This window comes from Strix uralensis, chromosome 4, assembly GCF_047716275.1.
Source record: "Strix uralensis isolate ZFMK-TIS-50842 chromosome 4, bStrUra1, whole genome shotgun sequence".
Lineage (NCBI taxonomy): Eukaryota > Metazoa > Chordata > Aves > Strigiformes > Strigidae > Strix > Strix uralensis.
In genome coordinates, this window is record NC_133975.1 from 4,611,835 (window position 1) to 4,636,221 (window position 24,387).

Genomic DNA, 24,387 nt, shown 5'->3' on the forward strand with positions numbered 1-24,387 from the left:
CACTGTTTTTTCTTAAAGTGCTGAACGAGAAGCAGGAGATAACACATTTCTACATTAGTCTTACTCATTTTCTAATTTTCAGAAATTAATTTTTGAAGACTAAAAGTAATAATTATCAGATACCTTCAATGCCTGGACTATTACTGTTGTTAAGCAGCTCTCTGAACTGAATAGATGCATTTACTTAACTCACCTTGCCTGTTACCTGGGTGGTTTAAACGGTTGGACTAGATGATCTTCAAGGCCCTTTCCAACCTAGATGATTCTGTGATTCTGTGGTTTATTAACTCAGTACTTGTACAGTATTGCTATCTTGTGGCAGAGTTTAGGTACTACAGTTGTTCTACTTTTTTTTTTTTTAGCTCTGCACAATTTCTGGATGTACCAAAAGATTGAATCTTTAATTTGGAGTGAAACAATAGTACAAGTGTCTAATCAGCCATCAGAGAGGAAAAATAGTATAAAGATGAATTAAAGATTGCCAGATATTTTGGTGTAGATTTGTACTCACTTTGACTGCCACCGTTAATGTTTTTTGTACAGGAGTAGTAAAAGACTGTAGTTGAAACTGGGAAATATAATTTTTTTTTTTTTTTGCTAATGATTGGACTATTTCACTTTTATTGCATAAACAAGTAAACAAAAAACTCCAAAACAAAACTAAATTTTGCAGAAACTCATATACAGAATATTTTAAGCCTTCAGAGTGTATGTGTGAGTTTAGCAGACGAGATGAAGAGTTACTTGTTTTTAATAACTGTCCAAAAAGGATTTTTTTTTTAAATTATTTGTCTTTTTAACACTGTAACTGTACAACAATATTACATTCTGGAAAAAACAATGAGAACCCTGCAACTTGCAAACTGTGCAGATAAACTAAATAGTTGGAAAACAGTTTTCATAATGAAAAAGGCAGATTTTTCCGCACAGATTCTAGTGAGCTCTGCTCTAACGAACAGAATGCTGCTCTCGTAATTGTCAGCATGTGGCTCTGATTATGTGCAGTGTAAGCATTGTCTCTCTCGAATATGCTTTTAATTTTTCCCCACTATAATGCTCCATGCAACTGTAATTCAAAGAATCCTTTACTAGTGAGACTTAACACTTTAATATTATAAACAACAGGTTTTTCTAAACATTATGATTAAAATTCAGATTCAAGGTCTTTCGTAGGTGATGATAATTATTGTTCTCACATCTGAGGTTTCTTCCTTTTGTTACTGCAGTGTACTCTGGTTTTTAAAACACAGATGTCCAATACTGTAAGTGGGTGTATTTACTTACACAGCTCACACCCTCGACTTGCGAGGGCAGTGTATGGCAATGTGATTTGTAATCTGTGCGTTTATCAGATGTTATTGTGAATCCTGTTTCCAAGAAGCCACACATCTCTGGTTGTTTTTAGCAAAGTTCAACTTACAAACCTTAATTTTTTTTTTTTTTCAGATTAAAAAGGGTAATTTATTTAATTTATTTCATATGATGGAATCACAGAATGGTTTGGGTTGGAAGGGACCTTAAAGATCACCTAGTTCCAACCCCCCTGCCATGGGCAGGGACACATTCTACTACACCAGGTTGCTCAAAAGCCCATCCAGCCTGGCCTTGAACACTTCAAGGGAGGTGTTTCTGACAGTGTAAATATTTTTATCTTAGCATTTTATAGTGCAAACTAATTTTAGATGAATGAAAATTAAATTACCAGGAAACAAAAGTCTCTATATTTTACAAAATGGGTGAAGGGACAGCTCTTGTATTAACTCAGAGGTAACATTCGGAGACTGGTGTAACTTAACCATAAAATTAATAAACTTAAATCATTCTGCATGTCAAAGTTATGAAGTCTGATTTATGCTGAAATGTACTGTAATCAGTTTTCACTGAAAGCATGTCAAAGGAGTGAGTTACGCTTCAGACTTCTTGGGAAATAGTGCATTTTAATTAATGTTTTAGAGTGAATATATGCAGATTCTTTCCGGAAGGACACTTGGTCATTTCTTTCGGGTTTTCTTTTGCATTACTAAAATTAGTAATAGCACTTATGCAGTGAAGCTCCTGTAACACTCATAAAGTAGCATATACTAATATAGTATGTAATCATGCACATATAGAATTATGAGTCTGTTGTAATTAATTATATGCTAGTTAATCAGAGGAACACATCCGTACAGTTGAGGAGAGTCATGTTTTTTTGAGGCTAGAGAACTTGGTCCAACCTGAATTTGTGAAAGAAATTATAATAAAAAAGGAGTTTGTGCTCATGTACTTTCAAATACTTCTCATAACCAGTTTCCTCATTTTGAAATTTCATGGGCTTGAGCCCAGACTGACAGGATAGATTATGATCAATATCTTTTGAAATATGATTATCCAGTGGAATCTATAACAAATCCTCTAGCAATTTTATTTAATAGGAAGCTGGCAGGACTTACAAAAATGTTTATCAGTTTGTCATGCCTGTGCTTGGCATTGCAAACATGTTGAAGATGAAAGTTTCAGGTAGTTTAATATAAAAGCTTCTTGATCTGAAAAAAAGATGTTCATATATTGCTGGGAATCCTGCAAGAACAAATTAGTTAATACAATGATGCTTTTGTAATTTTTGTTAATGGTTAAGGCAAGGCAGATAGTTCAGCTTTGAAAACAGCTGTTCTTTTTAAGAGTAAAAGAGGTAATCAGATTCTGAATAAGGTGTAGCTTGCAACTCTCAGACTTTTAAAATTTCCAACATAACAGCTATGCATTACACATTTTCCAATAGAAATGTATGGGTTTGTTACTCTACTGTCCTGTCGTTTGTAAATCTGCAGTAAGTAGAAAAGCTTAAAATAAAAATATCCTCTCTTGCTGGTAGGAAAACACAGACCAACACAAATGATAAAAAGGCAGGTTCTACACATAATTGGGCCTTTCTAAATTAATTAGATGCCAGCTACAGTGGAATTTATGGGTTCCCAGTGGCATTTGGAGGGTAAGCTGCAAACCTCTGCTCTTGCTTAGGAGCATGTCCCCATCAGAATTAGCCATTTCTATCTGAGAGGAAAAATCGTTGTAGAAAGCTTATGCACATGCACATTCTCATGAATTGAAGCAATAGGTTTTAGAAAGAAGGATGAATAGAAGCTCTTCAGTTGTCCATCCTTTTCCTTGGAATTGCATTTTTGTCTTGTGAGGGGGAGAAATACAACTTTGAATTTTTATCTAGTCACAGGAAAATTTCCTTATTGTATGAAAAGACCATTTTATCCCTTCAGATATTTTTTTCTTACTATACATAAGGAAAATTTCACAATAGATTTGGAAGATTAACTTGTTGGTGTAACTGGGGTTTTATATATTTCCCCGTTAGCTACAGCATGACTGAGTAACTGCATGTATGTTTGGTAGATTCTTTTATCAGTTTTAAAGTAACCGAAAAAGGAAAGCTGAGAAAAAAAGAAAAAGAAATAATAAATATATTCTGGGTTGAATCTATTGTTATTCGATTCATTTCACAAAGACACGGTGTTTTGGATATATCAGGGTAAATTTAAATCTTAATGGTATGTTTGAGTTTCCTTTTTAAATGTTATTTCTTGTCCAGAATTAATAACTTCCCTTTGTTTTCCCATAAAGCCTGAACCACATATTAAGAACATATTAATCTATTTTGTTTTAAAATCCACAGATATTAAACGTTCAATCTGATAAGTGTGAGTGAGGAAATTAATATAGTTATGCCTTTTACATTAGTTTTACATGATATCAAAGTACAGTAAATGGGAAGTAATGCAGAATGACAATCAGACAGCTTCTCTATTAAGAAACCTAATTAAAGTTAGTGGGACTATCATAAAGCTACTGCACAGTGATGGATGTAAAAGCTAAATTGGGTCCATATAATAGAGAGTGTTGGGTAGAATAGTTACAGACTTTGTCAAAGAGTGCAGCTGGACTAAAATGCTAACACAGTTGATATATTATTTTCTAGGTAGAGGAAGCACTAGAAGCAGTGAAAAATGCCACAAATGAGCAAGATTTAGCCAATCGCTTTAAAGAATTTGGAAAAGAGATGGTAAAACTGAACTACGTAGCTGCTAGACGACAACAGGTAAGTACATTTTAAAGCAGGGGTTGAGAAAGTTAGTCTTGATTCTAAAGATCTTCTATTTTATGTCTAAGTCTGGTTTAAAATGTACAATAAGTAATTGCTGTGTCATGGCCTATAATTCAATCACATTGATTTCTTTGAATGTGATGAAGTTTTTCAAAACTGCAATTTCTTTAAGAATGTTTTCCAAGTGGCTTCAATTAATAACTGAATGAAGGGTAAAAAGGCAGGTGATTCAGGAGGTTAAGGATAGTTTTCATTTGATGATTATTCCCATTTAATTCTAACCTGTGCTGCTTTGAGGTCACTCTGACAGGTGGTAAAGCACAAGCTCTTTGGTAGTCTGGTATAATTCAAATTCAGGAAGAACAGAAATCTACTTTGTGTTTAAAATTATCATCATTACTTTTCAGATACTTTAGAACAAAAAAGTACTTAATGCATTCATTACTAAGGCAGATGGAAAAAAGACCAGAAAGTCAAGATAACATTTATTCAAATTTATTATTTTTAAGAGACAGTGCTGTCACTGGAGTTACATATGGTCTCTTGAACTTCGACTGTATTTGAATATCACCAGTCATTTAGGGGTGTAGTCTTTGCCTAACACAGCACACCAGGTTTAGAAAGCTGGCTTTCCATACTTATCCTTCTGTTTCTTTATTTTCTGCATTATAGTAATCACAATTTACTTCTGTATCACTATTGTATTTTTTTTTATGAAATACAACATTTTCAGAGTTATACTGAAATTAAAAACATTAAAAATGTAATATCTAGTCACAATATTCCATATGTTCAGACACTTCCCTTGTGGAAATATAACTACAAATATGGGAAAAAGAGAAAAATGTGAAAGCTAATGAAGGTATATGTCTCTAAAGTTCTTATTAGAGATATGAAAAGATAACAGAAAATCTAAGTGGTAAACTTTAAAAAATTTTCTTTTTAAGATGCATTTAAATAATGTCAGTAAGGTTTCCTATATATCTGGAAAATCTTGACAGCGTTAGAATTTACTACTTAGATGTTCGTACATTTTCCTTTCATTTCTTCTGTTTCGTAGCCTGATAAAGTTTTTAGGAACTTAGTTCTCTCTGAAAACTGTTATCTGTCAGTCATGTGTGAATGAAATTAGTCAATGGGTAGGAACTTTAAATACAGATTATCTGAGTTATTTTTTAATTTTTGCCATAGATCTATGTGTGAACATAAGTAAACTATTCAGCTCTCCACACTTCTTTGCCCACAGTTTTAAAATGGAAGTAATAATGTTTTGTTGTTTCTTATGAATATTGTTAGGACTAATTTACCTAATATTTGAAATGCTCTCACGGACAGTGTGATATATCCTATAATTAAATAAATTCATGGATTAAATTACAATAATGCAGTGTCATTCTGGTAACATACAGTATCTGATGCTTGTTGTCACGGGAAACGAAAGTGTATGTCACTAAAACAAACACTACATGATATGAGGAATAGAGTGAAATATGAAGGAAAGGCTGAAAATAATGAGGGATGTATTAGGTCTTTAAGAACTAAAAATGTATTCATCAATGTAATATTTTTAATTTGATTTGTTTAAAGGTCTACCTTATGATCATTTTATAAAGGACATAGGTATACGCTGCACTCACATTGCCTTTATGGAATCAGCAGACTGAATCCAGTCAATCAATAAGAGTAATTTTGAATGTTGTATATAAATTTTCTGCAAGCTTTTTTGAATAAGGGAAGCGTGTAGACTCTTTGCTTAGAAGATATTGTGAGCAGAATGGTAATAGCTGTAGATACGCAGAAGGAACGGACTTTCTTGGGCAGGAGAGAGATTTCTTTTTGTGATATATGGTAGATTCTATCCTTGATTCCATTTCTGCAAAATCGCTGGACAATATTTATGCATGGATACTTAAGCTGTAGGCAATACATTCTAACATGAAAACTGTCATTTGCAACTATATTTTGTATAGGAACTGAAAGATCCTCACTGCCGGGACGAAATGGCTGCAGCTCGAGGTGCCCTGAAGAAGAATGCCACGATGTTGTATACTGCATCCCAAGCATTTCTCCGTCACCCTGACGTTGCAGCCACTCGGGCCAACAGAGACTATGTCTTCAAGCAAGTGCAAGAAGCAATTGCTGGTATCTCCAATGCTGCCCAGGCCACCTCACCCACTGATGAGAACAAGGGGCACACTGGCATAGGAGAGCTTGCTGCTGCATTAAATGAATTTGATGTAAGTATCAGAAGTGTGTGGAAAATGAAGTGCTTCTCCATGAAATCTACAGTGCTTTTAACCAAGTGGGTCTTGAACAGGACTCAAATTTCCCTTTCCATTCAGGTCCCTTTCCTCAGACTGCAGAGCTGACATTGATTTGTGTTATTTTGAATGAGGAACAGTTGCTTGCTGCTAATGGACTTGAATTATAAGGAGTTATTTGTGCTCATAGGCCGTGGCTGTGATAGAGAGAAAGAAGTCCTCTCTTGCCCTATTGTCCTTGAAAAATCTAGCTACATAGCTCTAAATAATGCAAAGTCTGATTAATCTGGTATTTTAGTTCTGTGACCAAGATCTGTGATTTGTTGGATGGTAAAATCACATTTGTCTGGCAAGTCAGGAAGTCAAAACAATAAAATAAAGATGGTGATGGAGCTGAGCACCCTGGAAACACTGACATTCAACTCGAGTCATTAATTATGTTAATCAAAGGTATGGAAAAAGCGTCCTTCAAACACAGTTGATTCCAGTCACTTCATCTGCAGGCAAAGTGCTGTAGCCTCTATTCCAGCAATAGCTACATTTATGCTTAAGCAGCTTTCTTAACTGCTAGTTGTTTAACTGTTAATTTCATTGCCAGTCCTGTCTTTTGATTTTTCCCTATCTCACACTTGACGACTGTTCTTTAGAAAGTGAAAAAAGAACTTAATTGCCGACAGTATCTGAAAATATTTTCCTCTTTCATTCTGACTTTGTGTAAGGGTTTGTCTAAATTATTATTAGGGAATGGTGTCCTTTTCACTTTGATTAATACACAAGGTTACAATAAAAGCATCTGTCACACACAGTCAGGAGTTACCCAATCCTGCTGCATTTAGGGCTGAAAGTGGAGCTGTAGAGCAGGTGGTTCATCTCATGTTGTGTTGGGGTGGGATTGTCTTCTGCACCTATAGATCTCTGTTGTTGGCTCTACTTTGGAGACAATAGCAGAAAGGGTAATTATTATAGTATCAAGGGAAGCTCCAGGACTAAGATATTGAAAAAAGGCAGAGAATGAGCATACAAATAATAGCAAAGGGGAAGTGGGCTTAGAGGTGAAAACATGACTGCAGAAAATGTGTGGACAGGTGTAGGAAGAGACAAGCAAAGAGGGTAAAACCATTCAGAACTACTGCAGGACCCAGAGGTTGACTCCAGTTCCATCACGCTTTTCAAGTGAATGAAACAGTGCTGCCTGCATTGACTGTACCGACATTTTAAACATTTTTTAAAAATATCTATATTTCTAGACCTAGTGTTTTTTCTGTAAAATTATTGTGGGTCAAGATGTAAGGAATTCTGCGTGGTTTTCAGGGCCTTCTCAGCTCACAGGTCCCATATTGGTAAGAACCTGAAAATAATATCCCTGTTTGATCTGATTGTACCCTGGCTTTTGTGGGGGACTTTGCATGTTGTGGACAGCAGAGGTTTGACAAACAGTAACAGAAAACATGTGACTTCTCAGTCCCAAACTGATGATGCTGCTGCTCTCTGTAAAAGGCTGATGTTCAGTGCAAAGAGAGTCGTTGTGCTTAGTGAAAGTAAATTTAGTGAAGACTATGAGAGACATCTGACATTGTCCCGTGACTCTTTGTGAGAATATTTGTTCACCGTTTTCTCCTCAGGTAAAGTCTTTTCTTCTTTATGAGATGTTGTAGGCATCATGAATGCGTATGTGAGACGTGTATGCATACTGCTGTGTTCTGTTCACAATTATGTGTGGAAAAACAGCCTTTTTTGAGAATTTTCTCTTTCTAACTCTAAGAAACTAAATGAAAACTTTCTCCTCTGACTTACTGAGGATACAAAGATTGAAACTATTACTTTATCTGCTTTCCAACCATATTTCCTTTTTTGCCTCACTGCCTAGCTGTTGAATGAGATTTATTCACACCTAATTTTGAAACAGAGACAACATTTCCTAAACTCCAGGGAAAGCTGAAATTTATAGCTGCCATGGTGGGATGATTGTGAATCTATCCTTATGTTTTACAAGTAAGAGAGGAAGAAGAATTACCAGACTAGTGAAACTGTGTTGGGTAAGAAGATGGTAGAGAAAAAGGTTTGATTTTTATGCTGGCTATATATTACTTCAGCAAGGGAAAGGAAATTTATATTTTCTAGTGAAAATAATTTTACAGTATACTTATTTTACAGTATCAGACATATTGATTGAGATTAATTCTATTTGGTGTGAAGTGCATACTAAACCTTGTATTATATGACAAGATAATTCTATATTACAGATAATTTACAGTTTTTTCCATAGTATTTAACACTTCTCAGCCTTTGTTATTTCAAATTTCAGGATCAGCATTCTATGTCTAATGTTTCAAATAACTGCAGTGTAAATAATCTGAATACTTTCTCAATCAAAATATCATCACAAGAAATACAAATAGTTATTTACCTATTTTAAGCACTTCAGCTGTTGTGTTTAAATAGGTGTCATGTTAATTGTCATACTCTATACAATGGTGGCTTGTGGTATAAAGTCACCTGTGAGTTATTAGCAGCAAAGTTTTAGAAAGAGTTGTTGCTTCTCAGAGACAATTTCTGTAGAAATGAGTAGAGTTCATGAATCTGTTTCTTCTTAGATTTGCTGCTTTAAAGTACTGTTTGAAGTTGACTGATTACAAAAGTGCGTGTTTAATGCCTCCATTTTGTCCTTTAACTTAAATGTTCCTGCTTTAATTTTAGATCATGTAAATCCAGATACTCCTGGTTTTATTAGTAAAGTAATTTATCAGTAAAATTTGGTATATATTTTGTGCTCATTAAATATTTCTGGGTTCTTACTGCAATTAAGGATGTACCTTTTACCTCTCCTCATGACACTTGCCCAAATTTATTCAAGTTACATAGAGATGTTTGTTAAGAACTTATTGTGAATTCTGAAAATATTCTGTTTTCACTCAGGAAGTCTTAGTTTTGGTCTGGTAAGGTCTCAGACATTCTGATTATCCAGGGACTGCTGTGTTGTCACATGTTGAGCGTTGTGATTCATCCCGTACCTCTGTGTTCTCCCCATAGCCATCATGATGTGTACCAGAGACAGGACCTACCCATCAAACTGGAGTGCAGTGGGGAGGTAGATAAAAAGATAGTAACATTATTAAATGCAAGGAAATGTGAAGAGAAGGACCAGGGAATCTGTGTTAGATGAAAGCTGAGGTGAAGATAGATGGCATCTGCACTCCAATGTGGGGCTGGCAACTGGAAAGAGGTAAAAGTATCTGTGGGATGTGGATGTAAAAATGTATGTGGATATAAAGTGATGGGGTAAAGAGATGCAGAGTGGCTGTCTACCACAGCAAGGGCTGTGGACAGATAGGTGGGGGACACGTTCTGCATGAAGGGACAGAGAAGGGGCAGTGACAGGCAAAAATAGTATTTATAGGGCACTGGGGATCTCTGATGAGTGGGAGAGTGCCTCCTTTCAGAATATGGATTGAGATTGTGATTTCTTAGTTTCTAGAAGAGTAGCTGTGTCAGTGGGATGTGCTGACAACACTGTAGAAGTGCTAACCACTGCAGAAATTCAAATTCAACAGGTTTCAAACAGGGCACCCTAAAATACTTAACATTTTAAACAATTCTAAATATTTTGATTTAGATTTTGATATGAAAAGTGAGGTAACCTTCTTGTACAGGACTGTGAGAGTAGGTGTAACAGTTTTGTAAATATAAAAATGTTTACTACACATGTAGCGTAGACCTATTTCTGTGTTTGGAACAAGACTAAGATTGTCTACAATAAATTATGAGTAAATGCTAAAATAAATTAATAAAGCCTGTGACTTAGAAAGGGGGGAGAAGAGATATCTAAAGGAAAAAAAGGACAAAAAACCCTGCTTTCCTGTGATGCTAAAAGCAGGTATCTCTTGTTTTTTGTATTGCTCCAGAAAGAAAACATCACAACTGATGAATCTGCTTAGCTGACTTTCTCTTTGAGATTTTTGTTTGTGTGCGTGTATATAATAAATTGGCAAGTTCTGTATCTATCAATGGAATGAAATGACACTGTATTTGTTAAAATGTATATATAGTCTTTGCTTTTTCATACATGTTGATGCAAACAGAAACACCCTATACTTGATGCTATTTTAATACTCCAGTGATTTATTGTTTCTGTGTGTGTGCACCCATCCGTCTGTCTTTAAAGGTGTTTATCAGCAATGGTGTTCCACGTTGCATCTTGAACATCTGTGCCTCTGTGTCATCCCTTTACTCTCCAGTTTCAAAACTGCATGGAGTCTTGAATGAATATGAAAATTGTTTGGTTTATGAACCAAATTGGTCTGGTTGAGAACTGAAAGAGGTGGTTAAAATTAGTTTTGGTACATGAGATATTTCTGTGTTTGGGACAGGTACTGAAAATGTACCATTTTTGGTTATGGGAAGCCTTTGAACAGAAAAATTCCAGGCAGAGTTACTCAATCTTTTTGAAAAGTGCAAGTCTACCATTTGAGAGAAGACTATATTTTATGAGGGAAAAAAGTGTCTGATGACTCTGGTCACTGTCCTCCAGGCTGTAAAATGAAGTTCATACTTAATAAATGGATTCTCATAACATATTTCTTGAAGATATTAATAATCCTTTGAGAATATTTTGCAGGGCTAGTGAATGCAGTGCTCCTTAAATGGAGTGTAAGATCTAATAAGCATGTAATAAGGGGAAAAAAAATTACATAAAAACTGAAAAGACAAAGTACTTGTGTACCACAATAGCAAAGGCCACTCTTTTTGGTAATAAAATTAAGAGCAGTCAAAATTTGACATAATGGTAGCAGACAGAAGAGATGCTGTATCATTAAGTGATTACCTTTAAAATGTTGCTTTTTGAACAAATAACTGTACTAGAAATGCAGTCTGAGAATGGATTTCACAGAATATTTATGGAATCTCAACTTACTTGTGAATACGTTCTTCTGAGAAGTGATTTGTGATGCTAGAGATAAAAGAACAAAACGCGAGCTTCAAAATAAGAATTGAAACGTGCTTGTTTCAGTATCAAAATCACAGAATCACCTGTGATGAAACAGTTGCAAAGAAACAGTTGCAAAAATATCACTGCACATAGCAATTTGAAACTAGAGTTGTTGAGCTCTAATGTCTAGGGAAGCACAGACAAATGGCTATTTCTGTATAGTAACAGTTATATACTGAATTTAAATAGGAATGCCTATGTTAGTGTGAACTAGAGAAAGTGTGTTGCAAATTCAGATAACTTCGTATATGACTTTGAATGAAATGCAGCATTTTTTTCCCCTTAAGGTGCAGCTGAAGTGGCTTTTAAACCCGAATGCTGTCCATCATTTCATGTGTGAAGGCAGTAGGGCTGCACCCCCCTGACTGGGGAAAAATCAGAAACTGCTCATCCTTTGAGTATTAAGAAAATAATGAACCGCAGCACAACATTGTATTTTATAGTAAAGTTTTTAGGTATACTATAAAAATGTGTTTGAGGATGCTGAACTGACCTTTCAAGAGGGAAATAAGCAGGGTAAATTCTCAGGGTCCTGATGATGCTAAGGGGCTGAACAAGCTTTTTCTCCCATGTTATTGTTGCACTTTCCTGTGCACAACCACCCCTTCTGTGTGCTACTTTTGTTGTGGTTTTGGTTTTTGTTTTTTTTTTTTTTTCCTCAGAATTTTCCTTGCACAACAGGAGTAATTTAGCAGCAAGAAACTAAAACTGAGTTTAGATCGAGGGTGAATTCAGGCTAAATATAAGGAAGAAATATTTCACGATGAGGGTGGTGAGGCCCTGGCACAGGTTGCCCAGAGAAGCTGTGGCTGCCCCCTCCCTGGAAGGGTTCAAGGCCAGGTTGGACGGGGCTTTGGGCAACCTGGGCTAGTGGAAGGCGTCCCTGCCCGTGGCAGGGGGGGTGGAACCAGATGATCTTTAAGGTCCCTTCCAACCCAAACCAGTCTGTGATTCTATGATTATAAATTGTTTTAATCGCCCATTTCAGAAGTTCATTCTATTTTTAATCTTAGTAGTTGGGTTTATAACATATTATGGTTAATGTTTTATCTGTGCTTGTGTATGTGTGGGAATATATATATTGTTATGGAAATATCAGCTCCAGAATACAAGGGACAGCACTGGAAATGACAAAATTTTGGTATAAAATAAGTAGCAGCAATGTGGCCTCTGTAAAGGGAAGCACCCTTGCTTACTAGTAGTTAGGATGTTAGATTCATTCACCTTTAGCAGTGAGAATGGTGCTGCTGATCTGTATTTTCTGTGTTAGAGCACCATCTAGTGGGTTTCGTGATGATTTATTTTTTTTTATTTATTTATTTATTTATTTATTTCCCCCCCCTAAAATGCTCCTGTTTAGTAAATTAGTATTGTGGAAAGATTTAAATATCAAAAATACTATTTGTAAGTTTAAGCATCCCACATGGCTACCACTTCATTTGGTGGTAAGAAAAGTGGAATGCCAACACGCCAAGTGCTCTGTGTGTTTCCTTGTCAATACATTTACCTGTTTGTAGTAGGACAGTAACCAGTTTATATGGAAAGAAGTTTTTTTTAGTGAATCCTCATCCAAACAAATTTGTTAGAGATAGAAGAAACACACAAGGAAGCATACTTTAAAAAGACCTAATCGAAATTGCTATAAAGAAATATGGGGTTTGTAACATTACTATTTCATTATTACTCAATTTATTACATGTTGATGATTTAATCCTTAATAATAAGTATGAATAACTGAACTGTTAAATCAAAAGCATTCACATTTTGTCAGGTTACATATAATAGCTCAAAAATGACACTAATCACTTAGACTACGACTGGTACTGTTTTGAGTATGCTTATTTAGCACCTCTGAGATGCTTCTATAGCTCACGTATGTGATAAATCAACACCACCAGTACTTCAGGGAAACAACATCTCCATTTACAGTGAGAGAACAGAGTCAGGAGAGGACTGCTGGGGGCTGTGGAGGTAGGGGCTGTTGCTCCTCCATCTGTTCTTGGCTGTGTGCTTCTACCTGAGTGTGATATTCATCAAACTACTATGAATTTAATCATCCTGCTATTCCAGAAGGAAAGATCTTCACTTATTTCTCTGAATTAGTTCTCTGTTCTTCTAAAACATCAAACCAGCTCATCGAAACCTGCAGTGTGGCATTGTACTGTCACACTGTTTTCTTCAAATTATAGCTGTATGGTGTGTCTGTGAAACGCAGCATAGTGATGGATAGAAACATTTGATTTATTGCTAAACAGGAACTAAATAGCCTTGTTAGCGCTTCGGGGGACACTGACATATGTACGTAAACCAAACCTCTGAGCACGCTGCGTTTGTTTTCACAGTAGTGCAGGCACTTCTGACAAAGGAATACATGGAACACTCTTATTTATACAGTCTTATCTCCCAAGTTGTTCTGAAGAACTGGCTCCCTCAGTATATTATGTGCTTCTTTTTACACAAAGGCAGTTTTTCACACGGTCTTGTGGTTGTGACATTATTTATCTAAGATATCTATCAATTTGATATTTTAGATGCATTTGTCACTGTGGTTTTCTTCTGACGTATTGTTCACTTTGCAGTGGCGTTTGCCTCAAAAATTGTATTTTCATTGTGCTGAATCACTGAGAAGCATGTTAGGAAATGTTCTCTACCCTGAAGGTTTTACATTCTAAATAGATGAATTAATAACGTGTAAAAAGAGAAATAGAGGAAAGAAGGTATCATTTGTCCAGGGTCACACAGCAGATTTATAGAATCATAGAATATCAGGTTGGAAGGGACCTGAAACATCATCTGGTCCAACCTTGTAGTACAAGAGTCAATAAAGGACCCACAAAGCCCTAAATTCGAATTGTCTCTTCTACTGTGCTGTGCTGCTTACCCTGGTACATAATGTATCACTTGAGTTCACTGGGATTGTCTTAGATGTAAATTTTTGTAAAACTGTGCTTTATGGAAGTCTCTTAATTGAACAATATTTCTGTTCTATCTGGATAATTCCTCCACCTGCAGAGCCCCAGCTAGGCAGTGGTAGCATTGCAGCAGCTGCTTTATCAGTTTTATGTTTCTACATTGTCTTGTATGAATACTTTTCAAACTTTACATTTGTTTTTGTTTTTTTTTTTTTTTTGATAGCATCTCATATTAGATTCACAACTGTATTATTATACCCTCAAAGATGCTTTTCCCGTCTTTGAGAATATGAGTCTGAAAAGTCAATTCAACTTTCCTTCCTTCCACAGCCCTACAGAAGAGCATGAGTTGCTGGTTGGGTTTTTTTCAGTTTTGGTTTGGGTTTTGTGTGTGTGTATAATTTTTTTTTTTTTTTTTCTAATCAGTGCTTTTAAAATGTTCCTTTTCTCAGATAAGGTTGTTGCCCATTAGAACAGAACAGGTTGATACTGAACTTCTTTTATATGATTTGATAATTTCTTTTAAAATTCACTTTTACTCCATTACAAGAGGAAATAACTTTTGTTTAATCGGGGGGTTTGTGTGTTTTGAAGAACAGAGCACAATAAATTGTATAAAGAATCCGACACAGGGCATCATTGCTCTCATCATCATTTTGCACAATAGAAAAGTTAAAGAAGTATAAGGAAAAGTTGAATTCCTTCTTGTTCTCTCAGTCAGAGGTTGTGTAGGAGGTAATTGAGTGGGTGTCTGTCCAAAAATGTTATTTGTCACAATTTTATTGCGAGTGATAGCAGAGCTATAATTTAAGAATCTTTTTGTTACCAGCTCTAAGGTGCTGTGGTTTCATTAAATTATGCTTTCCATGTACTTTTTTTTCCAAGCTTGCCAAAATGCTGAGCACTATCAAAGTTTATGAATCTATCCATTGATTTAAGAATTAATTTTATGTTGGCTGATTTTCAGCTTTTTCACAACTGGAACTTCTTCCATCTCTCCAGCCTCCCAGTCATTAACATTACTTATGGTTTAAAAAGTAAACAAAGTTGTGCTTCTGAAGCTGCTGCTGAAATTTCCTTAAGACTCTCTACTTGCAGAAACCAGAAGATGAGCAGATTTTTCATGAACAATTAGGCAATGCACATAACAAGATTTTGCAAGAGCACATGCTTAATTTGGAAAACGCTGACAATGATACGGTAATCGTAGTTTTTTTGAGTTGTAAAATTGTTTTAAAAGATTAATTTGATTTACTGTTTTGGTTTACTTTATATTTCTAATAAAACCTGTTTTTTTGGAATTATTGAAAAAGATCTAGTCCGGATAAATTTCAACAAGCTTCAATGTTTATGTACTCTCTGATAATAAAATGCATTTATGTAGGGTATGTGGCTGTTTTCAGTATTTTTAGTTGAAGTGTGAATAATTTGTCTGATACTTTAAATTTCAGAAGTGATGCCCTATAGTTTATTAGTGTTCATGACAGTTTATTCCTGTTTGAACAAGATAAAGATGGCTTCTAGTACTAAATAGTATGAAGGGGTCTATTTTCTGAAAGTTTTTATTCTTTATGAAAACATTGCAACTACTCTATAAACACATCTTTATATATATTTTTTTTAAATGGAGAGTACAAGAGAAAAAAGTTATCTATAATATGCTTAAAGAAGATATTATCACAAGTTTAACAGCTTTCAAATAAATCTCCAATTATATTTAAATTAATTTTCTTTGACTTTGTTTCAGCAGCTGAAGCCAAAAATTATGTACGTTCATAGCAAAGATACAGCTTACACTAATCTGTCTGCAGATGTAAAGAGGCTTGAAACACTTATTTCTAAACCCTGAATTATGGTGTCAGGCCTTGATTTATGTCTTTAACATTAGTTAACTAATAAGAAATGTAAAATGTTCCAATTCATTTACATTCATTGTTCATTAACTGGTTATCAAGAAGTGATGGGAACTTGAGACTTTCGAAGGAATTTGTTTAGCCAGGTTTCCTGCAACTATTTTTTTCTTCCTTCCAAGAAGACATTTCCTTGTTGACATAATACTAATATATGTGTAAGAACTTTGTATGTGCCAATAACATAGTCTGAAGTTGCATTTAGATACTAAGCTTTCTTCAAAAAGGAGTTAAACCTTCCAGAAACAAAAAATAGTGTGTCTCTTGGTACTGAATGTCAAGAGCTGTCATGTAGCAGGTTCTCATCCCCGTTCCCTTTTATCCAAAGCTCAAAAGCCTGTTGTCCTTGTGAGATATTTGAGAAATTCTTAGAGTTTAAAATAAGTATCTAAAATATTTATTTATAACCACCCATCAGAAAGTAACTACATCGTTATTTATTATATTTTAAACAAAGAGTACTTATTCCGTTTCTTTCCTTAGAATCTCTAAGGCTTTCTTTCCGAGCAGTATTTCCTGTTTTAAAAGTGAATTAAGAGAGGCCCAGAAGTTAGTTCTGGTCATTTTATGTGATGCTAGGGTTAAGAAAGCAGTGGGGCAAAAAAAAAAGGCATTTAATGATCCTGGTGGACAGCCAGTTCAACCTGAGTCAACAGTGCAGCCCTACAGCCATGCAGGTCAGACACCTACGAGGCTACATTAGTACGAGTGTAGGCAGTAGGTCAAGCAGAGTGATTTTTACCCCTTTATTTGGCACGTATGAAACTGCATCAGGCTTTCCAGATCCAGTGTAAGGCTTCCTAGTGCAAAGAAGACTGACGTACTTAAACAGATCCAGCAGAGACCACAAGACCATGAGGGGGCTGCAGGACATGACAAATCGGGGGGGGGCTGGCACAGCTGGGAATATTCTGGATGGCAGAGTAAGAGGCTTTGAGGACGGATCTTGTTGGTGTCTTCAACTGCCTAGTAGGATGGTGTAGAGAAAATGGAGCTAGAGTCTACTTTGAGGTTCATGGTATCGGGATGAGAGGCAACTGGCACAAGCTGACTGAAGGAAAACTCTGTTTGGATATTGGGGAGACAATAAAAAAAACAAACAAACAAAGAAAAAACCCACAACAAGAACTGAAAGAGGGAGCAGAGAGATTTGAAAAATCTCCAAGGATGGAGGTTTCATCTTGACTGGACAAAGCGTTGAGCAACCTGGCCTAATGTCAAAGTTGACTCTGCTTTAAGGAAGTGTTCAAAGCAATTAACCTCGAGAAGTCCATTCCAATCTATATTATTCTGTGATTCTGAATTGTCATTAACAGAATATCCAAAACAAATATTTAACTGACTTCTTAAGCCCAGAAATTAATTATAAACAAAAAGTTTTGTGGGATATGGATGAAAAATTGCTAAGTGCATATCAGTGGCTTTTACTCTTCATGAGCTAAGGTTTGATGTTCATAAAGATCTCATTTAGAAAAAAAACCCACAAATATACTCCTTTTCTAAGTTTTACATTGAGGAAAGCTGGCTTGAATTAATTATACACCCTGAATGATACACACTTTATTATTTAAAATGTAAATGGTATTTGCATGTGGCCTGTACAGAATTTCCTAAATTTATTCATGGAGTATGACATAAATACTTGTGAAAATACTGAATTGGGTTTCAGTGATCAGAGATATTGGAGATATTTGATCTGCACGTTGAAGGCTTGAAAAGGTTGGAAATATTCCAGGAAATATTCTTGGTATGTCCTTGGATCTCATAGAAGACTGAATGCAGGGTCTTCAGAAACCTCTAAGAAGAAAAATGTGATTCGTAACTCACTGAGAGGTGTAAGAGTCAAAGTTTGAAATTTGCTGTGTAGGTAGAGAACCTTACACCGTGGCTATAAGGAAGAGGAGGAAAAGTAGGGCATTTCTGAAGAACTGGTTATATTGGTATAACTGGAACATGAAAATTGCAATAATGCTGTATGGATATTGCTTTGATCAAGTCTATGGATTGAGAAAGATGTTTGCTACCAGTAGAATGGATGTTGGCTATTGGAAATCCTCTCGTATCTAGTAAAAAGTGCTTCCTGTCTTTGTTAATGACCATTTTTATGGTCATTGAAAAAAACACAAGATTTGAATAACAAAACACTGAAAATAATTGGAAACATGCAGCTATTTTTTTTTGTAACTTCTTACTAATGGCATAAATTGCTAAGATAGTTAATTTCGTGAAATTTCAGTCTTGCTACTACTGAATTAAATATGCTGTTGTGAAGATGAATTTATATAGTTGATTTCTGAAAATCCCAATGCTTATGAAGAAAAATGTGTTGGTGAACTCTATTCTTTAAGTATTACCGTTTGACTGAAAAGCACAGCTACATAAATATGTATAAGCTGAACTCTTAGAGAAGTCATTTCTAATTTAGATGCTTGTAAAACTGCTCTGCTTACTGCTGTGAAACACAGACCCTAGAAGATACATATGAGACATTATTTCACATTCTGGGTAATGCTGTATTTATTTCTGCTAAGTCAGCAGTTCCTGGAGCTGGAAAAATATGCTATCTGGTTAAAATTCTTCTGTTCCTTTTATTAAACAATGAATCTTCATAAATTTCCTGACATCCTTATGTTTATTACTATTTAACTGCTATGTGTTCAGTTAAGTTATAGATTCCAGAAGGCTTGATCCTCTTTCTCTGTATAGTAATGAGAGTTGTGTTTTTTGTGTGTAGAGTTAATTGGAAGCTTTATTGAGAAATAAGCAGATCTTTTGTAAAAACCTTGTCCTGCTGAATTAAAGAAAGCCTATTCACTTGGAATCAGAATTTAGCCTAGAATAAGTTCATTTAAGCATGTTCTGACTAGCAATAAACAGATACAATTATTGACATTAAATGGAGATGTTAGTTATGTATCATGTCCCTAAATCTTGATTTACATTTTAATACACTGTAGTGTAATTTTTTCAAATTAACTGTCATTTGGCTTGCGCTTGTTGATTGCTCTTGGATATTAAAGAAAATAGACTAATCATAAAGTTATCAAAATATTGTGAAAATTAAAATGGTTCGTTAACAATAACCTGATGTACTATAAAATAGGTTTGATTATTAGAGAACAATACTTTTAACTTTTTCAGATCTGCCTCATTCATATTTCATGATTTATTTTAAAACTCAGAAGTGCAGGGTTTACAGAGCATTTTTAGACAATATGCAATTATGAAACTTTTTTGCATGATTGCAGCAAAAGCTTACTGAATTTATATGGTGCTGCTAATGTGCGTGTAAGTGGGAGCAGGTGATTATTGCTTTTGCATTTGTTACCTGGAAAGACAAAAGGAGAAAAGCAAGTCAGAATATAATCTAGCAGTGACTCAAACCTCATAATATTACCTCAGGTTCTACACTCATAGGGGTAGAATCTATGTTGTTTAGCCCTATTTAATATTTGGTAATAAATTTAATATATAAGTACACAATTGTTTAGTAGTGATCATAATTTAAGAATTAAAATGTTTTTAATGGAAAACTGTCTTTGACAATCAAATTTTCTTGTAGTGAAATAAAGATATTTTGCTAACTGGGAGGCTGTTTGACAAATTAAAGATATTTTTAGACTGTCTTCCTGTAGTGCTCTCCTTCTAGTTAAGTAATCCAGCACTTTTTCCTGATTTAAAAACAAACAAAAAAAGCTTGTGAAAGCCTTTAGGAAAAGGCTGGGAATGGGAATCAGAGATATTTCATGTTTTTGTCTAAGTGTGTTTATCTAATAATGGTTTTCTTGCAGTGTTAATGACAATTTCCTCTTTTTTTTTTTTTTCCATTTAGTCCTGAGATAATCTTGTGACATATCAGCAGTGTAGTCTACTAATAAAGATAATCAAAATGAAGGGATTAGTTAACAGAGAATATCCCACTCTCTCTTCCATCGTAAATAACTTGCACCTGTGGGAGTGTCAGTTCTGCACAGCTGTGGGCAATTCAGTACTTAAAAGCCAAATTGACATCACCTGGTCAGCTCAGTTAGAGAGCTCAGCCGGAGAGCTCAGTTTGGGGAGCTCGGCGAAGGTGGAGAGCTCTGCTCGAGAGAACTCTGCTTGGTGAGCCAGGCAGGAGCTCTGTCCTGTGCTGACTTGGAGAAGCATCAGCTCTGCTCTGCACAGGCCCAGAGAAGCAGGAAGGTTTAGAGGAGAAACAGCCCTTGGAAGAGAGATAAGAGACTGCAAGGCGGTGCTAAGGTGGATGGAGCTGTTTGTAGAAGAGAGGGTTGATGAGTGTCTAGCTGCTGATTTGTTTATTATGAAGTAAGAGCTAAGGTAGCGAGGGCATAAATACGTACCATTTTAATAATAAAGGATTTTCCATCTGCACTTCAATGGAGAGTCTGTGCCTCAGTTGCCACAAATGGTGCCCTGTGTGAGGCGGCGATAAGTGTGATCAGCTTAGATCACTCCAGTGGCAAACCCCACAGAACTTAAGAGCTGCTGAAAGGAAGCAGGAGCCAGCATCAATCACCATTGCAGTGTGAGCAAGGTGAGCTGTGGGGAAGTGATGGGTAGGTCAATACCCTCGGAAGAAAAATATAAGGTGCATATTAACTTGCATGCCTTGAAGAGAATTCTAAAGTGGGTAGCAGTTGCGGTTACTATATTCACTAGTCTGATACGGGATAAAGCAGGAATAAGATCATGGGACTGTGCAACACGAGGGAATCAGGTTGTGACAGAACTCTTACTGACATGGAGAACTCTTTTTGAGATAATGAAAAGTCAACATAAGGAACGCGGCCAGTCTGTTAAGACAGAGGATGAGGACACAGAGGGCGAGGACACATGTTCTGAACCCCTGCACCAAGCTTTATATGCTGGGTCTTTTGACTGTGATAATCCTTTAGACCCTGACACTGTAAACACTAAAAGAGAACCTGGCCTGTGTCCTCCCTTAGCTGGGGATGATCCGTGGGTAAAAGTGAGGCCAGAAGCCTTGGCACAAGGGGATATGGACATGGTGAGAAAGATTAAAGAATGGCTTGAGGAAAAAGGTCCTGTTGAAGACATTCAAACAGAAAAAAGAAAACAGGGGAAGAGACAGATCGAGGGAGTCCAGAAGAATGTATCCCACCAACACAAGTGGATCGGAGGAAGACAAGTCCATATTTTTCAAGTAAATACAGTAAAGAAGCTCCCAGCCTGATACCGTGGTGCAGGGTCCCTTGTCTATTCCAAAATTACTAATTTGTATACTAAAGACCTTGATTTAAAATCAAAGAAGGGGGAATTCTCCAGGATACACCACATGGTCAACAAGCATTGGCTTTGTGTAAATGCAGATTGTAGTATTTGTTAAGTTAAAAATAATGGAGATTGTAATATTTGGTAAGTTTAAGGAAAACAATAAATGCAGATTGTAGTATTTGTTAAGCTTAAGGAAAATAATAAACTAATGTAGATTGTAGTACTTGTTAAGTTAAAAATAATATAGATTGGAGTATTTGTTAAGCTTAAGGAAAATAATAAGATAATGCAGATTGTAGTACTTCTTAAGTTAAAAATAGTGTAGATTGGAGTATTTGTTAAGCTTAAGGCTTGTGTGAAGAAAATTGCAGCCCTCAATGAGGCTGCCTGTGTGGTGAAGATGTGTGCTGAATCTGATTTTGTGTGTATTAGTGGTCAGTGCGTTTTCCTTATTTTGTAATTATTCTATGTATATTGTGTCTTCTAAAGTTTGTCTAAACCTTAATTGATAAAGCCTTTGCAGGTGCTGTTGTAAAACAAAGAAGGGGGAGATGTGGGAGTGTCAGTTCTGAGCAGTGGGAGATTCAATATGTTAAGAGTCAAATCATGTGTTACTGGAAAATGATTAAGAGGCAAGTCGGCATTGGCCTGTCAGCCCTGCACAGCTGGGGGAGACTCAATACTTAAGAGCCAAATTGATATCACCTGGTCAGCTCAGTTAGAGAGCTCAGTTTGGGGAGCTCGGCGAAGGTGGAGAGCTCTGCTCGAGAGAACTCTGCTTGGTGAGCCAGGCAGGAGCTCTGTCCTGTGCTGACTTGGAGAAGCATCAGCTCTGCTCTGCACAGGCCCAGAGAAGCAGGAAGGTTTAGAGGAGAAACAGCCCTTGGAAGAGAGATAAGAGACTGCAAGGCGGTGCTAAGGTGGATGGAGCTGTTTGTAGAAGAGAGGGTTGATGAGTGTCTAGCTGCTGATTTGTTTATTATGAAGTAAGAGCTAAGGTAGCGAGGGCATAAATACGTACCATTTTAATAATAAAGGATTTTCCATCTGCACTTCAATGGAGAGCCGTGCCTCAGTGCCACGTGCACCTTTCATATGAATTTCTGGAATATCCAAGGAAGTTTTGGAAGATTCAGGAAAGATTAATTTTAGTTTACTTCAGGATGAAATATAAACATGTAATATGTAAAGAGACACACACACACATACTGCATGCATGCTACAATAGATTATGTTGATTTGTTTTATATGATGTGCCTCTCCAATAGATATATGAACCAGTTGTGTTGCTCTTGACAGTAGTCTTATAAGTATAGGTTGTGAATTATTTGTATATATAATCATTTTTAATTTTATTTATGTATTGGGATTTCAAGGCTACCAGATATATCTGTAATACTGATTTTTCGGGAATTTGGTAGATAATTTGTTTATATGAAAGACAAAAATCCCTGTGAAGCTGCTGAAATAAGAGACACTTAAATTCTGAAGACCTCTGCATGCTCATAATTTTCCCACTCATATTTTGCCTTTTAGAACAAGATTATTTTAGACCCAATGACTTTCAGTGAGGCCCGCTTCAGACCGTCTCTTGAAGAAAGGCTGGAGAGCATCATCAGCGGGGCGGCGCTGATGGCAGACTCTTCGTGCACGCGGGACGACCGCCGGGAACGAATCGTAGCCGAGTGCAACGCCGTGCGGCAGGCCCTGCAGGATCTGCTCAGCGAGTATATGAATAACGTAAGTTACATGCTCGTCTTACTGTCTTCTCTTGCAGTAGGTGATTAAACCTTTTTGAGGCTAATGTTATGACTTCAACAAAAAAAAATGAATGCATCTTTATAACAGGAGTAAACGTAATGCTATTTGAATTATTTATCTTTTTAATGGTGATGCTATTTGAATGTTCTACCTTTTCAGTATATTGCAAACATTTGACAGAAGTTTTGTGCAATCAGAATCTCACAGGAATGTTTTTCTACCTGCGAAGGAGCTCTGTGTTCCCCGTGGCTTTAACATTAGAGTTTCTTCTTACGTAATAAATAGCCAACAAGTATTCCTTCTGAGGTAAACTACTATTAAAATGAAAACTAATGGCAAGGAATATAAGTGGGAAATGGCCTAAGAAGTATTTTCTTAATGAAAGTGAGTACAGTTAATTTTCCACGTGATTTCCACTGTGTGATGGTAGTGTTTGTTAGAATGTTACCTACAGATACTTATGTGAGGTTTTCTGTTTGCTGCGTGGGTTAAGCCACTGAAGGTCTTCACTTGCTGTTGGAGCTGTTAAATATTCAGTTGCCATGAAAGCAGTGAGTTTAGCACTAGTGCTGTTCACACAAAGAAATGTGTCTGCAGTATCTTAAATACAGCTATCTGTGTAGGGTTTCAAGAGGTGTTAAATTGTTCAACATGGTGTTAATCTGTAGTGCATAACCTGTGATCTGCCTAATTTAAACCAGAAGGTTCTCCTGCCTGACATTGTGTATTAAAACTCATAAGTACTATGGCTGTGTCCTTTGGAGGATGTGTGAAAAAGACCTAAGCAACATCAACAACCTTTTTAAAAATGGAAATGTTTGCAAACAGGGGTCAAACTGAGCATCCTATACTTTGCTGTTTCTTGTCTCTCATTGCAACCAGAGTATCAGGTGGCACATTTTGATCCTATTTTGCTCGAATCATCAAAATAACATTGAAGAGACTGTTCAAGGATGAACCTTTAACATTGCTATTTTCATTGGTACTGTTATAGTTGGTAGAGTGATACAATGCAGGTCACTAGCACGAACTTCAGTCCTTTAGTAATTTTATTGTACAGTTCAAAATTAACTATGATGGGTTTTAAGGCGTTATTCTGTATAATAGTGTAACCACAAGGAATAGCTGGTTTTGATGGTGCAGAATTTAAAAGCATATATTACTTGCTTTTTAGTTTTTATGAAGTGATAGTTGAAAGGTTCTCGTACTGTGAATGAAATCA

General features: G+C 36.0%; 1 protein-coding gene across 3 annotated transcripts in view; it reads left to right on the plus strand.

Annotated features, from left to right (window-relative positions):
- CTNNA2 (catenin alpha 2) overlaps window positions 1–24,387 on the plus strand; it is a 524,441-nt gene that overhangs the window by 133,808 nt on the left and 366,246 nt on the right. For all 3 annotated transcript variants that reach the window (XM_074865479.1, XM_074865476.1, XM_074865477.1), the window contains exons 5-7: window positions 3,971–4,090; window positions 6,067–6,333; window positions 22,941–23,144. In XM_074865479.1, the coding sequence (XP_074721580.1) occupies window positions 3,971–4,090; window positions 6,067–6,333; window positions 22,941–23,144 (591 nt within the window). The remainder of the gene's footprint in view (window positions 1–3,970; window positions 4,091–6,066; window positions 6,334–22,940; window positions 23,145–24,387) is intronic.